Genomic DNA, 19940 nt, shown 5'->3' on the forward strand with positions numbered 1-19940 from the left:
CTTCAGCAATAAAACCTGGAAGCTGATTGGTTTTTATGCAGAAGTGGACAAGATTCTGAGTCAACCAGGTTTAGTAAATAAACCCCACAGTGTCTGCGTGCTCCCAGGCTATGTGTCTATGTACTCCATAGACTTACACATAGCTGTACTTAGCCTTGCCCCTAACCCCTCCCATCCGCCTTACTGCTCGAGTGCTGTGTGAAGAGGAAGAGATCTATACTCCCTTCTTTTCCCCCTCACACAGGGAAGGGGGGCAGAAAAAAAATATAACATATCCCAAATGTTGTGGAAATTGTTGGTATATCCTCTGCGGTCATAAATAATTTTCTCATAAAATCTGTGGTTAGTTCTGCAAGATTTTTGGAACAACCTACCTGCCGAGTTTCTTCAAGTGCAAGTGTACCCAGAAGAATTAAACAATTGATGCTGTTTTGAAGGCAAAGGTTGGTCATGGCAAATATTGATTTGATTTGGACTTTTTTCTTCTGTTTATTTTTTATCAGTGAACAAACCTTATTAGGTACACCTGTTCAATTTCTTGGTAACACAAATTGCTAATCAGCCAATCCTATGGCAGCAATTCAATGCATTTAGGCATCTAGATGTGGTGAAGATTACTTGCTGAAGTTCAAACCAAGCATCAGAATGGAGAAAAAAGGGGATTTAAGAGACTTTGAATGTGGCATGGTTATTGGTGCCAGACGGGTGGTCTGGGTATTTCATAAACTGCTGATCTACTGGGATTTTCACGCACACCCATCTTTAGGGTTTACAGAGAATGTTTCAATAAAGTAAGAAAATATCCAGCTAGCGGCAACTGTGTGGACGAAAATGCCTTGCTGGTGTCAGAGGGGAATGGGCAGACTGGTTTGAGATGATAGAAAGGCAACAGTAACTCATGTCAATAAGGACCAAAATCTCTGGGGACTGTTTCCAACACATCATTGAATCCATGCCACGGGTTATTAAGGCAGTTCTGAAGGCAAATAAGTGAATATATCGGTGTGCTAATAGTGTCTACAAAACCCTAAACACCAAAATAGTACACTTTCTCCCCCCAAAGTCCAAAATATACAATCCAAGTCTTTTAGCATCTAAATGTGCAAATGTCCTAAAAAAAAAGTGGCTGTGATTTTCTAATTTAATATTCTTCCTCCAAAATGTGAGAATTCTTCTTATTCCCATAAACCTCAAAAGAAAAAATTATATTCGCACATAGTGCATTATTCCCAACATGTGATATGCTTCACAAAACGCACTTTCGAACTTGTGACAAATCGTGCAAAAAATTCCACCTTGTGACCACTTCTAAATAACTGTCATCCTTACTCTTACCCTATGTGAACTTGAAAAAAAGCTTTGACCAATTCCACTTTTAAATCACTCTGTGATTCCACTTCTCATTTCATCCTCCTACGTAGGTCCGAAAAAATCGAATATAGTGTAATATCCTTAAAACAATATATACTCTCTTGTGCTCCCCTCACGTCTCCACAAATCACCAGTATATATAAACACAAACCGCCACCTCATATCATGCACCTTCCCAGACGGTAAGAATCAACCAGCATTGAATAGATATAGGTTCCTCTCATTCCAGAGAATACCGTATTTTTCGCCCCATAAGACGCACCTGACCATAAGACGCACCTAGGTTTTAGAGGCAGAAAACAGGAAAAAAAAATTTCTGAACTAATGGACTGCAGACAGTACAGGAGATGACCAGAGACTGCGGACAGCACAGGAGATGACCAGAGACTGCGGACAGCACAGGAGATGACCAGAGACTGCGGACAGCACAGGAGATGACCAGAGACTGCGGACAGCACAGGAGATGACCAGAGACTGCGGACAGCACAGGAGATGACCAGAGACTGCGGACAGCACAGGAGATGACCAGAGACTGCGGACAGCACAGGAGATGACCAGAGACTGCGGACAGCACAGGAGATGACCAGAGACTGCGGACAGCACAGGAGATGACCAGAGACTGCGGACAGCACAGGAGATGACCAGAGACTGCGGACAGCACAGGAGATGACCAGAGACTGCGGACAGCACAGGAGATGACCAGAGACTGCGGACAGCACAGGAGATGACCAGAGACTGCGGACAGCACAGGAGATGACCAGAGACTGCGGACAGCACAGGAGATGACCAGAGACTGCGGACAGCACAGGAGATGACCAGAGACTGCGGACAGCACAGGAGATGACCAGAGACTGCGGACAGCACAGGAGATGACCAGAGACTGCGGACAGCACAGGAGATGACCAGAGACTGCGGACAGCACAGGAGATGACCAGAGACTGCGGACAGCACAGGAGATGACCAGAGACTGCGGACAGCACAGGAGATGACCAGAGACTGCGGACAGCACAGGAGATGACCAGAGACTGCGGACAGCACAGGAGATGACCAGAGACTGCGGACAGCACAGGAGATGACCAGAGACTGCGGACAGCACAGGAGATGACCAGAGACTGCGGACAGCACAGGAGATGACCAGAGACTGCGGACAGCACAGGAGATGACCAGAGACTGCGGACAGCACAGGAGATGACCAGAGACTGCGGACAGCACAGGAGATGACCAGAGACTGCGGACAGCACAGGAGATGACCAGAGACTGCGGACAGCACAGGAGATGACCAGAGACTGCGGACAGCACAGGAGATGACCAGAGACTGCGGACAGCACAGGAGATGACCAGAGACTGCGGACAGCACAGGAGATGACCAGAGACTGCGGACAGCACAGGAGATGACCAGAGACTGCGGACAGCACAGGAGATGACCAGAGACTGCGGACAGCACAGGGATGACCAGAGACTGCGGACAGCACAGATGACTGCTGACCTTTGGGGAGGTGGGGAGCGGGTACCTGAATTTGACAGGTACCCGCTCTTACGTCCGCAGAGTTTTTGTTTGATCTTACCTGTTCCTCGATCCAGCCACGCGCTGTCTTCCCGGCTTCTGTAATGGCGCTCGGCATGACAGCCGGGTGCCCAGTGCGCATGAGCGAGAAGCACTTGCGCTTTGTGATTGGTCCGGTGGCTTCTGGGATTTGTCATGTGTCCCAGGCACCGCCTTACCATTCACAAAAAGCACCGCTTCTTGCGCATGCGCACTTGGCACCCGGCTGTCATGCCCAGTGCCCACACTACAGAAGCCGGAAGACAGCGTGCCGCTGGATAGAGGAACAGGTAAGATCAAAGAACAAAGAAGTAAGAGCGGGTACCTGTCAAATTCAGGTACCCGCTCCCCACCTCCCCAAAGGTCAGCAGTCCTCTCCATAAGGTCCCGCTGCAGAGCTGAGCGGCCGGCCCGGTATTCTGAGGTATTCTGACACGGTGGCAGTGGAAATACCGGACCGGCCGCTCCATATTCGCTCCATGAGACGCACTGACATTTCCCCCCCCTTTTTTGGGGGAAAAAAGTGCGTCTTATGTAGCGAAAAATACGGTATATGATCTCTGATGGCATCATAACCTCATAATAATGGAAGATAAAGGGGCACCTTGCAGTATCTCTGTCTTTATGCTTCATGTCTTCCACTAATATTATCCATGTCTGTTAGTGGCTGATATGGGTGTTGTGTAGAATAAAAAGAATGAAGACTTCAGTTCATTCACCTCCTTTAGCTGTATACAGCAGGTTTCTGCTGTATACAGCTAAAGGAGGTGATTGAATTGAAGTTTTTTAGGACATTTGCACATTTAGATGCTAAAAGACTTGGACTGTATAGTTCTGAAGGCAAAAGGGATTCCAACCCAGTACTAGCAAGGTGTACCTAATAAAGTGGCCGGTGAGTGTTTATACTGTATGTGTGTGTATATATGTATGTGTGTGTGTATGTATGTGTGTACACACACACACACACACACACACATGTATATATTATTATTAGAGATGAGCGAATTTCTCAAAAATTCGATTCGGCTGATTCGGCGAATTCCAGTATGAAATTCGATTCGATGCGAATTAATTCGCTACGAATTTAACTTATTAAAAGGGTTTCTAGGCTTCAGAGAGCCTTTAAATTAGTGCAGAACACTGTACCTTTAATTTAAATGCCCTTGGAGATGAAAACAAATGGAAACAAATAGATACAATGTTTCAACCGCTGTATGGAAGGAATGTCCCAGAACTGTCAGAAATAGTCTATTTCTGACAGTTCTGGGACATTCCCTCCATACAGCGGTTTCCGGCAAAAAGTGTATGTGCAGAGTTCCTCTATTCTGCAGATACACTTAGAGGAGCTCTGCAGATACACTTTTTGCCGGCTTGGAATTATTCTTATTTTCATCCTACTTCTTCTTCTTCTTCTTCATCCTCATCCTCTTCTTCTTCTGAGGATGAGGAAGAAGAAGAAGTAGGATGAAAATAAGATTAATTCCAAGCCGGCAAAAAGTGTATGTGCAGAGCTCCTCTAAGTGTATGTGCAGAGCTCCTCTAAGTGTATGTGCAGAGCTCCTCTAAGTGTATCTGCAGAATAGAGGAACTCTGCACATACACTTTTTGCCAGCTTGGAATTATTCTTATTTTCATCCTACTTCTTCTTCTTCTTCTTCTTCATCCTCATCCTCATCCTCTTCTTCTTCTTCTGAGGATGAGGATGAAGAAGTAGGATGAAAATAATATTAATTCCAAGCCGGCAAAAAGTGTATCTGCAGAGCTCCTCTAAGTGTATCTGCAGAATAGAGGAACTCTGCACGTACACTTTTTGCCGGCTTGGAATTATTCTTATTTTCATCCTACTTCTTCTTCTTCTTCTTCATCCTCATCCTCATCCTCTTCTTCTTCTTCTGAGGATGAGGATGAAGAAGAAGAAGAAGAAGTAGGATGAAAATAAGATTAATTCCAAGCCGGCAAAAAGTGTATGTGCAGAGCTCCTCTAAGTGTATCTGCAGAGCTCCTCTAAGTGTATCTGCAGAATAGAGGAACTCTGCACATACACTTTTTGCCGGCTTGGAATTATTCTTATTTTCATCCTACTTCTTCTTCTTCCTCATCCTCATCCTCTTCTTCTGAGGATGAGGATGAAGAAGAAGAAGTAGGATGAAAATAAGAATAATTCCAAGCCGGCAAAAAGTGTATGTGCAGAGTTCCTCTATTTCTGACAGTTCTCTGACAGCTTCTTCACATGTACAGTGGTTGAAACATCTGTATCCTAAATGTAAACTAATAGATAACATGTTTCAACCGCTAAACATGTGTTCCTTCTGTCAGAGAACTGTCAGAAATAGCGGAGCTCACTGCAGGGACACTTTTGCCGGCTGATCGGGAAATATTCGATTTGCGCACCCGAAGTAGGCAAAATTTCGGATTCGACGCGAATCGAATATTTCCTGAAATTCGACTCGAATTCCGGTTCGCCTGGTTCGATTCGCTCATCTCTAATTATTATGTGTGTGTAAAATATATATGTATATTTTATTTTTTCATACTGTCACCATTGCAAGAGGGAAAAAAAAGTGATGGTGTAAAACTGTCAGGGATGCGTGGCTTGGCTGCAACTAAAGATGGTCGCATGCTAGTGGAGCTCCGGCTCTGACAAGATAATCTTGCTGCTATCCCGGGATATGTTGGTGATGGGAAAGGTCGGAAGGTACCCTCCCGCAATCAAGACGCCCCACTCTCAACTGGGACGTGACTTACCAGAGATTTTTCGCACGCATCCCGCTGATCTACCGCAAGGCTGCTCGGGCTTGTCTTTGGACCTGCCTCAGGGCGGGACAGCCACTTCGGCCTCCCCTGGACACTCTCCTGTGGCAGACCGGACTGTGGCAAGTGACTCCTTGCTCTTCTCACCTATGCAATAAATCCCTAAGATGTCGGCTCTTCAGGGTATTGCCACAGACATCAAATCAACCTTTTTGGTGGCCATTGCCGACCTCAAATCTCATCTGCACTCTGCGGTGGCCTGAATAGAGGCGGTGGAGTACACGGTCGGGCAACATGACATTGCGGACCTGCGTTAGATGGCCTGTCACCATAATCTACATTTAATTGATATGCAGAAGCACATCGAGGATTTGGACAACGGGCCGGCGGAAAAATGTTCGGGTGCAAGGCCTCCCTGAGGCCGTTGAACATGACCAACTACAGAGTGCTTGTGGGGTTTGCATCCCCCCCCCACCCTTGTGGTAGGGACTGTGTCAGGAACCCATGAAGGAGTGTCCCCTCTAGGGGCCCTGAGTTCTGGTATCTTTTTGCAGCCTCCCTGGGGCTGTGGTCCAAGGGGGGAGGGTTTTGTCTTTGGGGAGCATTCCCCTCGAGGGGGGCATGCACCATTAGCTGTATGAGCGATGGTGCGACCCTCGGCGATGGGGGCTCTGAGGGGCAGTATGGTGGGGCTGGGTTCCCCAAGGGCCATAATCCCTGTGCATGTATTCGCTTGCCTATCTGACCTAAGTGATCTGTCTCCCTTCCCTTTTTATTTCCCTTATTCTGGGTTCTGTTGCTCACTACAGCATATATGCATTTAACATGCTGATTTCTCCCCTCTGAGTTTAAATCCTAATTGTTGGGGATTTTTTCCCAACTGACCGTACCGTGGCGTCTCTGGCCTGGGTTGCATACATTTGGACCAGTTTGGTAGTTTGCTTGCCTGTTCCCACTGTCACTCTAATGGGTGGTGGGACTATTTTCTTTTTCTCTCCTTACTGGGTCTTTCCCCTCAGCCCTCCCCTCCTTCTCCCCTGTTTGGGTGACTGCTAGGGGGCATTAAGAATGCCAGTCCCTTTCCAAACTTTGGACTGTCTACCCTCCATCGTCAACCCTCCCTTGATTTTACTAGGGGATATTAGCAGGTGCCCCTCAAAGAGGAAGCAAAAGAAAAGATGGTCTTCATGACCCCACTTTGTGGCAGTATGCCCATATGTGTTTGACAGCCCTTGCTTGGAGTGCATGTGCAAACCATAGTCTTCATTTTATCACGTGACGAGTTGGCTCCCTGCAGTCTGTCTGTAGTTAATTAGAAAGGGTTTAATGGTTGGACTCACCCTGGTACACCTGGTAGATAACATGTGAAGTGATGAGATGCCTTGAGAGAGGTTATCTGTGCTAGGAACAGGATGAGCACCTGACCCTAATGGTCTAGTGAACAGCTAGGAGGCAAAGCTTTTTCCTTTTTGTGTTCTGATAATTTGAAGGGTGGACGTTTTAGAGCTAATTTTTCTGTTCTGTGGAGAAATAAAAGCAAGCAAGAAGTCTTTAGGACAACCTGAAGCATCAATGGGCTCCTTACAATCTCTTCATTTAAAACTGTTCCATAGACAAGAGTTAATTTTCTTTTATACGGCATATTTTAATGAATATTTGTAAATTTGATTACTCGTGTATACACTGCTATACAGTGGGAGCGCTCGGAAATTAGGCTGCTGCATTCTCTAAATACCACAGAAATCTGCTGATTTATCTGGCTGATGTTCATTTTTTTCCTAATGTGCAGCAGCAAGCAGGGTGTCTAAGGATTTCATACACTGTTACATTTTTCTCCTCCAAGGGCTGTTTTAAAGCCCCTCTCGCTTTAGTGGCCTCAGGGTGAATTGTACTTCCAGGCTTCATGCCAAGAATGGTCATATTTTGTGGATTACATTGTTTTGGCTCATTTTCTGTGTCATAAGCTCAGTAGGAAGGGTTTGTGACGCCATATTTTACAGCTCTTGGCATGTTTTACTGATATTGACATTTCTACATACTCCCTTGCAGATTCTTACATTGAGTAGGACATCAAGCCCCCCTCAGCATCAACACATCTGGTTCTGGCTCTTTTCCACCCAGCCTAGGTGACCAATCATTTCAGCTGAAAAAGTCCAATAAAAACAATAAATCGGTGCTATGTAATATTTTCCTGAATTAAAGCAATTATTCATTAAACATGTCTACTAGATTTCATAAAATGCCAACAAAAGCATGTGTAGTGTTAGACAAGGTTGTGTAAATAAGAAGTATTAAATTGAACTGAGGTTTGTTTTCTTTTTTTTTCTTTTTTTCCCATCATATGTCTGGGAGGGAAATTGCAAATAAAAGTGGAACTACACTCCATCTGAGCACCACAAATCAAATGTGCTATTTAATTCACTTGTAATACTCAAAGCAAACTCCCCCATCCTTGTCTCCATGCATGCTTTATTTTGCTGAGAAATCACTTGGAAAAACACCATTTATGGCAGTGGCCATCTTAAATAAGGGTGGATGATTCATGTAGCATTTACTTACTGGTATCCATCGGCCCTTAACTTAGGCATGCAGCCAGGAGGGTGTGCTTAGCTGAGAGAGCCCCTCCTGAGGACTCCTGGGATGTATTACATCATTTGCCTAGGCATGGAAAACGGGAAGTAACTGAAGAAATGTATAAAAGTAAATGATATACTTTCCTATCTATTTACTAATGCTCTCATAAAAATAGTAAGTGTTGAACGAGAGCGTGAAGTTTTACTTTATTATAACTAGTAATGTCTGGACTTGCCCACGTGTATTATGTGCAGTAGTGTTCAGTTGAAGTTATTTATGTGCACATCCCTGGATTTATGGACCTCTGTATACAGTGAGGTTGGCCCTTGTGTCATTACAATTTACAATGAAAAGCAGTTTACTCCATCTTAAAGTAACACTTTCACCACAATACACATACCAAGGTTAATATGTCCAATACAAATAGACTTTGAGCACCTTATGTTGTTGCAGTCTGTTATTTTCATTTGGAATAGTCGTTTTTGAAGATCTGAGCCACTTCAGATAGTGTTGAACATGCTTTCTCCCATTTTTGCAGCTAGCATCATGCTCACGCCTATTTTGATGCCACTGGTGCCAACCATAACCGTCCATTGGCTCACACCCTGGCTTTGCCAGCTTCCTACTGCCCCAGCTTGGGTGGAAAGAGCTTGGTGAATGCCAATCGTTGCATGCAGCTGAAAAGTAGTGTTAAACTGTGAAGAGGCTGTGCCCACATGTACCAGAGATGTTCCTCTCCCAGCCTGAAGCTGCTGTTCTACATCCCAGAGACTACTGTGTGCTCTGGCACCTTCACACCGAACCTTTTGCCTCCTGGACCACCACCACAGATATACTGTTGATTGATGCAAGTGGGTTGAATGATGCTAGCCATCATTCAGTTTGGACAACATGCAGCACTAGACTTTATCTTGGGGAGAACTTTCTTAGAAAGACAGCACTAGGTGGGCATTGATACAGGACCTGCCAAAAAGTTTCTCATTTTGGCTTTCCCTGTCATCTTGACTGGATTTGGACCAGAAGGAAACTGTTTGTTTTTTTTTTTAACAGCATTTTAAGAATATTTGAGGACAGATTTTTACATAGTGCTAAGGTATTCTCCTGTTTGGTACACCTGCTGCATGTGGAGTGAAGTTTCAATGTGTAATTTGTGTTGAAGAAACAAACTTTGAAGAGGTGATTGTTCACAAATCAAGATGATATTTAATTGGTCACACAACATTAACCGACTAAATAAATCTACAGTCTGAAGGCACAGATACACATACAGCCACCCACCATCACTGCTGCCTGGTGCTCAAGCATAACAACTTGGCTTGCCTGATTTGTAGTGCTCAGAGCTATTGGGGGTCGAGAGTGGGAGAGTCTTGCCAACAGAGGCTGTTGAGCCCCTTAAAACAAGTGTTAACAATAGTAATTGAGGAAGTTTTGTAAGTTGCCTAATCGTTTCTTTAGGTAATGGTCATATTTACTTATATATTTATTTATATGAGATCAAGGTCTGGCTAAAAGTGGCTGGGTTACGGGGTCCAAAGGAAACTAAGCACAGCCAGTAAGAAAAGATGAAGTATTTGCTAGACCACATAGTGAGTCGCTTGAAGGTATTTAATTGCTTTTGGAGATATTCATATTACTAATTCTGTACTTATATCCTAGCATAATATATATACACACACCATTTATTCTGTGTAGCTTTAGGGATTTCCTGCCGCTTTTTGTTCATGCTCTTATTTGTATGAGAGGGAGAAACATCTAATACACACATCTCTGCTGGAAGCTAATAGGCTGAGGCTTCCCAGGGAGAAATCTATTCACTTTACCAAGAAGAACAGGTATCCTCAGAGTAACAACTGATTTACCATTCTAAACCTCCCTGTTATTACAGGAACAATAGTCTGACGAGCAGGGCTACCTAGCAAAGGAGATCATTGTAGTAGAGAACTTTCTTGCATCGTTTTAAGACTTCCTGCAGGCTGCTGCAAGCTGGTGTGAGGTATAGATTTAATTATGCGATAACACGTTTAAGTGCTAAGGATAGTTGATGATTTTCCTTTGCAGTCTACGGCAGACCATACATTTTTTGCATTTTTGTTCAACCGGCAATTTGAACAAAAAAGCATTGATTCCCCCACCCATACATCCAGTGTGAATAGGGGAGTCTCTCCTGCTGTGGTATTGCATTCTGACAGGGGAGAGCCTTCCATGTCATCAGAATGCAATCGGTGTTGCTGGCTGTGGCTGGCAGCACTGATCATTTTGAGAAAAAAACGACAAGCTGATTGTACACAAGTCTGTCTATAGATTTATTTGTGTACAACCAGCCAGCTCATACATGTATTGAAAGTAGTCAGCCTATCCCTTCTGAAGTTCGATCCATGTATAGCCTGTTTAATTCCTTCACGTGAATTTTTGCTGTGTGCTTTGGGTCATTTGTATTGGGCCAATACTTTTGGCAATATAGTGTGTGTGTGTGTGTATGTATATATATGTGTGTATATACAGTATATATCTATCACTGTTTTGTAGGTGCTATAACTTTCACGTAAACCAATGAATTTACATGTATTGGGATTTTTTTTTTTAGCAAAGACATGTAGCAGAATACATTTTGGCCTAAATTTTATGACAAAATTTTTTATTTTTTAACTTTGCCTATTGGACATGTCTAATAGCAAAACGTTTAGAGGGGGGGATATATATATAATTTTTTTTTTCTTGAAATTCCCGGCCTTTTTTTGTTTATAGCGCAAAAACAAAACACACAGGTGATCAAATTCCACCAAAAAAAAGCTCTATTTGTGGGGGGTGGGGGGAAAGGACATAAATGTCATTTATGTACAATGTTGCATGACAGCGCAATTGTCATTTAAAGTAGCACAGTGCCGTATAGCAAACAAATGGCCTGGCCAGGAAGGGGGGGGGGGATCCTCTGGAGGCCACGTGGTTAAAATCACATTTTGTTGCTTTGCAGACTGAAATTAAGACACAGTTTTTGTTTTATCCAGCTGTATTTATAATACCAACATGTAAGAAGAAGATGTTTAAAAAAATTTAAAAACAAAATCACTGAGTTGGAGAAAGGTTCATTCCCTTGTGTCAGTATTTTGTTGAACCACCTTTTGCATTAATTACAGCCTTTAGTCTGTAAGGATATGTCTCTACTAACTTTGCACATCTAGACTTTGGAATATTTGCCCATTTATCTTTGCAGAACTGCTCAAGTTCAGTTAAATTTGATGGTGACCATTTGTGGCTGCAGTTTTCAAGTCATTCTCAGATTTTCAATGGGGTTTAAGTATGGGCTCTGAGTAGGCCATGCCAGGACATTCACATTTTTCTCCTTCAACCACTGTTTGGTCATTTTTGCTGTGTGCTTTGGGTCATTTGTCATGTTGGAAGGCAAATCTTTAGTGCCTTTCTGGCAGAGGGCAGCAGAATTTTCCCTCAAGAATTTGATGGTATCTTGCCACATCCAATTTTCCTTCTATCCTGACAAGTGCTCCAGTCCCTGCTGCAGCAAAACACCCCCTTAACAAGATATTACAACCTCCATGCTTTACTGTAGGAATGGTTATTTGGATGGAGAGCTATACTGGATTTCCTCAGGACATATCGTTTACTGTTGAGGCCAAATAATTAAATTTTAGTCTCATCTGACCATAACACCTTTTTCCATGTGGCCGCAGAATCTTCAAGGTACATTTTGGCAAAGCTCAATCATGACTGCATGTGGCCTTTCTTGAGGAGTGGTTTTTTTCTTGCAACCCTGCCATACAAGCTACATTTGTGGAGAATTTGTGATATTGTTGTCACATGCACGTAATGACCACTCTTTGTCATAACTGCAGCTGCTTCAGAGTTGCTGTAGACCTCTTAGTAGCCTCTCTGACCACTTTCCTCCTGGCTCTTCATCCAGTTTGGAGTGACGCCCTGATCCAGAGAGGGTCTTTGTTGTACCAAATAACCTCCACTTCTTAATTATAGACTCACTGTGCTTTTAAGCATTGATAAAGACTTTGAAACCTTTTGTATCCACCTCCTGACTTGTGCCTGTCCACAACTTTATCCTGGAGATCTTTTGACAGTGCCTTGCCACAGAGTTGATTGTTTGCTTCAGTTGCACTATCAGGGCCTGCAATGCTCCAGGAAAGCTCTTTCATGCTTTTCAATCAGAATGACCACAGCTGATCATGGTTGAAATTCAAATGGCTTTGTGTGCCATTGAGAAGGTGATTAGCTACACCTGATTGAGTTTACAAGTTATTTTTAAGAGGGGGTTATCCTTTTTCTGACTCGGTGATTCTGTTTTTTGAATTTTTTAAATTTGTTTGACATGTTGGTGTTATCTTTAACTTGGATGTTATAAGTTGCCCTGTAAATACAGCTGGATAAAACAAACTGTGTCTTCATTTCAGGCTGCAAAGCAACAAAATGTTATTTTAAAGGGAGTGATTCTTTGCTGTACCTACTGTAAGTGGTCCATTGAGTCTACAGTCTGCCCCATTTTTTTTAACTTGGTTTTTGTTCTTGTGTGGGTTTTTTTTTAATGTGTCGGAGTATAGGTCTTTGCTTGTCCCAAGCTTGTTTGAATCCACTTACTGTTGACTGAATTACTACCTGTGCTGGAAGTCTTTTGCAAACATCAACTACTCTTTAGGTAAACTGCTTTCCAAGATTAGTTTTTTATGTTTCCTCCTGCTAGTTTGAGGTCATGTCCCCATGTTGTTGATCTTGGCTTCATATTTAAAATCCTGCCCTCCTGAACCTTATTCACCCTTTCTGATGTATTTATAGGTTTCAGCCATATCTCCCCTTTACTTTCTTCCAGAATGTACATGAAGTTCCTGGTGTCTCTCCTGATATGTTTTATTCCTTAGACCTTTCACTACTTTTGTAGCCTATCTCTGAACTTGTTCTATCTTATCAATATCTTTTTGTGATTGAGGTCTCTTCATTTCCTTTTCTGGAGAATGAGATAGGGCCAAAAAAAAAGTAAAATCCAGTCTTCTCCGAATGACGCTTGGAAACACCATTCATTCACAGAAAGCATTATTTAAACCAAATATAATGGGTAAAGGCTATACAGCTATGCTCTTTGTCATTTGTATAGTCAATAAAACTTGCATAGTAACACAACCTTCATTTACTTTAAAGGTGAAACTATAGCCCAGCTGACCGATATGAGCATTGGTGAACGTCCTGATCCAGATGGTCGCGTTACCATTTTCACTGATAAAACTGGAGTGGTAAAAGCTGCTAGACTTCTCCTTTCTTCAGTTACGAAGGTGCTGGTGTTGGCAGACAGAATTGTCGTTAAACAAATTATCACCTCTAGAAACAAGGTACTTCTTTCTTTTACAAATGGATTTAAAGCCATTAACAATAAACTGAAGTGTTTCTGCAGCTTTATCGGTGACATCAGATTATATTTTCTTTGGATAAACAGTTTTTGCTGGCGTATACCATATCTTGAGCAGCTAACATCGTAAATTTTTTTTTGCTTTTTTCATGGTCTGGTTTGTGTAATCTCTTGCTTTTTTTATTACTATCTTGGACTGGTGTGGGGGGGCAGCTGGTGTGCTCGCCTTGGGTGCAACATTTAGAAGGGCGCAGGATGATAGAGAGCAGGCTCACACAGTTATATTTAAATGTGAAAAAGACCACAGTAACAGCGCTCTCAAATTACAACCAAAATAAAGTAAATAAATAACTGAAAAACCCACAACCACTAATTAAAGTTAAATTGTGACACAAAATTATATAGTGAAAATCAAATAACTGATCCTACATAGTCCACCAAATAAAGTCCATATACGTATTATATGATCTTCCTTCAATGAAGATATGGAATCTTTCTTTTACAGAACTCAATCCTCCACCAAGGTGAATACTCCAGTGCTCAACACCCCATCAAAGTGCAAACTCACCAGATACTGGTGAAAAACCAGCATATCTTTGTATATCAATGGATGTGAGATGAATCAGCAGCATATCATTACTAATCATTCATCAGATGATCCCAGTAATCTTCATCATATTGAGCATGAGCAACATGTGAACAAATAGAAAACACTCTCCATAGCGTAATAACGTTTCAGAAATTGTATTCCAACAAATTCCCCCATAAAAACCGCACTCACATTTAGTAAGCAAATATAAAGCCTTTTAAGTTTAAAAACGTTTCGAGCCTGCTGCGCTTAGTACACTGCTTCCAACACACACAGTGGCGTCTCACCAGCCTGCAACAGATAACACGGTTGCGTGATAACGGCACTGCTGGATCAAGCCCTAACGTGTTTCGTCACACGACTTCGAGGGTGTGATTAGCAGCGGATTAAGCTAGCTCTTATAGAGCCACACATTCTCCCATTGGTTGGCATAGATTTACATAGCACCTTCTGACAATTCACAGTTGAACACAGGATGACCCAAACTACACTGATTGCCTTATTTAGACACATTATCAGAGGGGAGTATAACCTACTCATTAGTGCCATCTTGTGTTCGATTTAACAAATTATTAATATCATACTTTGAATATACAAATAATAATGGCATATATCCATCTTCCTTCTATACATATCAATACAGATACCACATAATCAGAATATTATTAATAACTTAAGATGAAACCCAATAAAATACCATAATTAAAATAAATACAAATTAAAATAAATTAAATTAATAATCACTAATAAAACAATTTTAAATCCTATTCAACATTTAAACCATTAGGGGACAGAGCTTCAGTTAAATATATCCATCTATTTTCACACTTCGATAATTCCCTTATTCTATTTGACCCACGCCACATACGTGGAACGGACTCAACTCCCCAAAATTTGATACAAGTGGGATCTCGATAATGATATTTTCTAAAATGCATAGGCACACTATGATGTTTATAGCCTTTCATTGTATTTATCAGATGTTCCAAAATTCTAATTCTCAAATTTTTTTTAGTCCAGCCTATATAAATAAGGCCACATTGACATTCTAAAGCATAAACTACATGGGTAGACTCACAGGTAATTAACTGTAGCTATCTCAAACTCCCTCCCTTTTAGATTTGGATTGGAATTTGGTAAGGCCATTTATTATACAGGATTTATATAGCGCCAACAGTTTGCTCAGCGCTTTACAATATAAAGGGAGACAATACCGCAACAATACAGTTCAATACAAGAGGGTTAGGAGGGTCCTGCTCCTTGGAGCCATTAAATTTATTAGTTACTATATGACAAGCTGAGCATTTTTTGCAAGAATAGAAACCTTTTCTGTCCCAAAATATGCCCACATGTTTCGGTGGATCCAGAATTTTTTTTACTACTTTATCACCTATAGTAGGAGCTTTTCTATATATAAACATAGGTCTATCTGGGAAAAAAAAAAACATCCAGGTATTGCCCCAGTCTAGCAGAGACTGAGCCAATACCATTTACAATACAGTCCATTCCATAAATATTGGGACATCGACACAAATCTAACATTTTTGGTTCATTTTTGGTCCCTTAACAAGTGGGAGGCACATATGCAAACTGTTGTAATTCCTACACTGTTTACCTGATTTGGATGTAAATACCCTCAAATTAAAGCTGACAGTCTGCAGTTAAATCACATCTTGTTCGTTTCATTTCAAATCCATTGTGGTGGTGTATAGAACCAAAAATGTTAGAATTGTGTCAATGTCCCAATATTTATGGACCTGACTGTAGGTCTAGCAGGTGGATTTAATTTATCCTTGTGAATTTTAGGCAAAGTATAAGTAATCGGGATCCTACTCACACTAGGGGTCAAATAATTATTTTCCTTTATATTTAATACTCTAGTTCTATAGCCATAATTAGTGTTTTTAATTCTTCTCTGTATCTATTGGTAGGGTCTTTATCTTAACATAAGTATTGGAATCGGATAACATTCCACAATGTGGTTATGGTAAACCAATTTAGTAAGGATCACCACCCCTCCGCCCTTGTCAGCTGGGCGTACAATGATATCCTTACGGTTTTCCAATAATTTGATACCTTCCTGTATATATTTAGGATTTGCATTTTTTTTTTTGGTTCAACAGACGCCAAATCTCTCAAAACTAGATTTTTAAAAACGTCTATATGTTGATTGGATGAAATATTAGGATTAAACAAAGCCTTATTATTCAAATCACTATTAAGGCTATCTCCCTGAGACTCTATCTTCTGTTGTCTATTGACATTGAAGTCCTAAAAAAATATTTTTTCATATTTAACTTCCTGAAATATTTATGCATGTCATAGCACATTTCAAACCTTTATTCAAAATATTAATTTCTTTATGTGTGAGTTGAACTCCACTGAGATTATAGATACCATCTACTGTTTCCCTTCTCTTTTTGAAATTTGGATCCTTTTTCCTGCTATACATCCCCTCCTTCCTTTTTTTTTAATAAACTCAGGTCTTTGGTCTTGCACCTGAGTCCCTCCTACTGGTCGACAAGGCTCACACAGTTGTTTGTCATCCTGTCATCCGGTCTGAGCCCATTCTCTCAATCCTCAATCTCATTCCCTCAATCGTGAGTCACACTGAATAATAGAGAGCGGGCTCAGCTCACACTGGATGATGGAATGACTTGGTGCGGGCTCACGCAGGATGACAGAGAGCGCGGGCTGAACTTTGGACATAGATGACAGAGAGGGGGCTCATCCTCTCCTGGCCAGCCTGTCCCCAGTCTCCTCCGCCCCTGGTACAAAGTTTGGAGTGGTGTAGAGCGGCGGGGATGAACAGCCTCCTTCCTCTCAGTTCTGCCTCCGCTCACCTGAGCAGCGTTTATTCAATGAAATCTTAGTCTTCCTGGCCTGTGTTGCCCTCACCCATACCAGACTACCCCATACTCCCCCAGCTAACAGGTAAGAGTGGTCCTGGGGGCTCCAGAGTGTGGGAAAGTGCCGAAGAATGGCTGCAAAGCTCCCCCCTGTGTCCCCCGCTCCCCGGTTGTGTGCTGAGCTCTCATCAGTATATTTCTTAAGTAAACTACAAAGGATACATATATACACTATATTGCCAAAAGTATTGGGACACCCCTCCCAAATCATTGAATTCCGGAGTTCCAATGGCCTTCATGGCCAGAGGTGTATAAAATCAAGCACCTAGGCATGCAGACTGCTTCTACAAACATTTTGTGAAAGAATGGGTCGCTCTCAGGAGTTCAGTGGATTCAATCATGGTACCGTGATAGGTTTCCACCTGTGCAATAAGTCCAATCCAAGAAATTTCCTTGCTACTAAATATTCCACGGTCAACTGTTAGTGGTATTATAACAAAATGGAAGCAACTGGGAACAGCAACTCGGCCATGAAGCGGTAGGCCACGTAAAATGACAGATCAGGGTCAGCACATGCTGAAGTGTACAGTGCGCAAAAGTTGCCAATTGTCTGTAGCGTCAATAGCTAAAGACCTCTTAGCTTCATGTGGCCTTCAGATTAGCACAAGAGTGCGTAGAGAGAGAGCTTCATGGAATGGGTTTCCATGGCCGAGCAACTGCATCAAAGCCTTACATCACCAAGTGCAATGCAGTGCAATGCAAAGCATCAGATGCAGTGGTGTAAAGCAGGGGCATAATTACCACAAGGCAAACAAGGCACTTGCCTAGGGAGGCATATTTCAGGGGGGCAGCACCTCCCTTCAGAAGAAGGGATGAAAGAAGGGACACGTGTGCCATGGGAACCAGGTGTGATCCAAGAGAGGCTTTAGGCTGCTTGATCGTGTATGTAGAGCCTGATCCTGTTCACAGGGATGCCTGGAGCTTTGAAAATGAGTGTCTTTCTTTCTATGGCTGGGGGGGTGGTGTTGGTCTGTGTCCGTTGGGGCAGATGATTTTTGTGTGTTGCCTAGGGCAGCACAAAACCTAAATACACCACTGGTGTAAAGCATGCCGCAACTGGACTCTAGAGCAGTGGAGACGTGTCCTCTGGAGCGATGAATTGCGCTTCTGTCTGGCAATCTGATGGACATGTCTGGGTTTGGTGGTTGCCAGAATGGTACTTGCCTGACTGCCTTGTGCCAAGTGTAAAGTTTTTGGTGGAGGGGGGATTATGGTGTGGGGTTGTTTTTCAGGGGTTGGGCTTTGCCCCTTAGTTCCAGTAAAGGGAACTCTTAAGGCGTCAGCATACCAAGACATTTTCATGCTCCCAACTTTGTGGAAACAGTTTTGGGATGGCCTCTTCCTGTTCCAATATAACTTCATACCTAAGTGCACAAAGCAAGTTCCTTAAAGACCTGATGAGTGAGTTTGGGGTGGAGAAATGTGACTGGCCTGCAGAGTCCTGACCTCAACCTGATAGAACACCTTTGGGATGAATTAGAGTGGAGTCTGCGAGCCAGGCCTTCTCGTCAGACATCAGTGCCTGACCTCACATTTGCGCTTCTGAAAAAATAGTCACACATTCCCATAGACACACTCCTAAACCTTGTGGACAGCCTTCACAGAAGAGTTGAAGCTGTTATAGCTGCAAAGGGTGGACCAACTCAAATTGAACCCTACAGACTAAGACTGGGATGCTGTTAAAGTTCGTGTGTGTAAAAGCAGGCATCCCAATACTATGCAATATCGTGTATGTATGGTTCTTCCTAAAACAAACCATAATGGGTTTAATACTGTACTATTGAAAGGGACTCTGAGTGCTAAAAGTTCACGGGTTAGGGGGTGCTTGCCTTGCCCTGGGCCCTGACAACCCATGCTATGGCACTGCTATCTTATGATATCATATAGCCTTTTGTCATATCTTATGTCAAGCATGTCAAATGCAAATAAAACAATGGACAAAATGAGTGAGTGAATTCCCATGCACTTAGCTGTACAAACGTTTAGGGCAGTGTGTGCCCAGGGACGAATGCCTAGAACACAAAAAGTCTACATTCCGTTTTTCATATAGAAGATGATTTTTTTTTCTGTCCTCCTCATCAATGGAGTCTACCTGTGGCCATCAAACGCTCAATGAGCATGCTTCACCTACCTTCCTGCTGTCCTACTCGGTGTGCCAATTTCCCATGCCCATTTCTTGTTTGCAGTGTTACATTCTTCTTATGCTTGGCTACTTCACCCATCCATTATTGTAATGCAGACTCTGGTGTAACTGAGCACACACAGAATGAACTGAACTAGGTAAACACTCAAGCCTGCACAGACAGTGCATGTAGCTTCTACTAGCGTGGTTTCTAGTCTGGGTTGCCTTAGGAGCACTAATACTTTAAACAACTTTTCTGGGACAGACCCTACTACAAGCCCTGGCAAAAAAGTATGGAATCGCCACTTTTGGAAAATGTTCATTCAATTGTTTAATTGTGTAGAAAAAAAAAACCAATCAGACATGCCGCAAAACTATTTTCATTTAACATTCCTACCTTCTGGCTTTAATAAACACTTACAAAAATTTAAAAAAGAATGAAAACTGTAGTCAGTTGCAACTGTTTTTGAAGACCAAGCAGGGGGAAAATATGGAATCACTCAAATTTGAGGAAAATATTATGGAATCACCATGTACTTTTCAGTTGTAAAACAAACATCTGCATCAGATTACATCTGCTAAATTAGTCTGCAGTTACAAAACTGTGCTTGCACACCTTGGTGAGCTGTTGCACCAAGCCGATTGACATGAATCATGGCTCCAACACGAGAGATGTCAGTTAAAATAAAGGAGAGGGTTATAAAACTTCTTCAAGAAGGTAA

General features: G+C 42.4%; 1 protein-coding gene across 2 annotated transcripts in view; it reads left to right on the forward strand.

Annotated features, from left to right (window-relative positions):
- Positions 1-19940, forward strand: part of CTNNAL1 (catenin alpha like 1) — a 337361-nt gene that overhangs the window by 143314 nt on the left and 174107 nt on the right. For both annotated transcript variants that reach the window (XM_089687544.1, XM_089687545.1), the window contains exon 3: positions 13394-13581. In XM_089687544.1, the coding sequence (XP_089543670.1) occupies positions 13394-13581 (188 nt within the window). The remainder of the gene's footprint in view (positions 1-13393; positions 13582-19940) is intronic.

Source organism: Staurois parvus, unplaced genomic scaffold, assembly GCF_062004578.1.
Source record: "Staurois parvus isolate SC_StPar_1 unplaced genomic scaffold, SC_StPar_1.0 ptg000429l, whole genome shotgun sequence".
Taxonomy (NCBI): Eukaryota; Metazoa; Chordata; class Amphibia; order Anura; family Ranidae; genus Staurois; species Staurois parvus.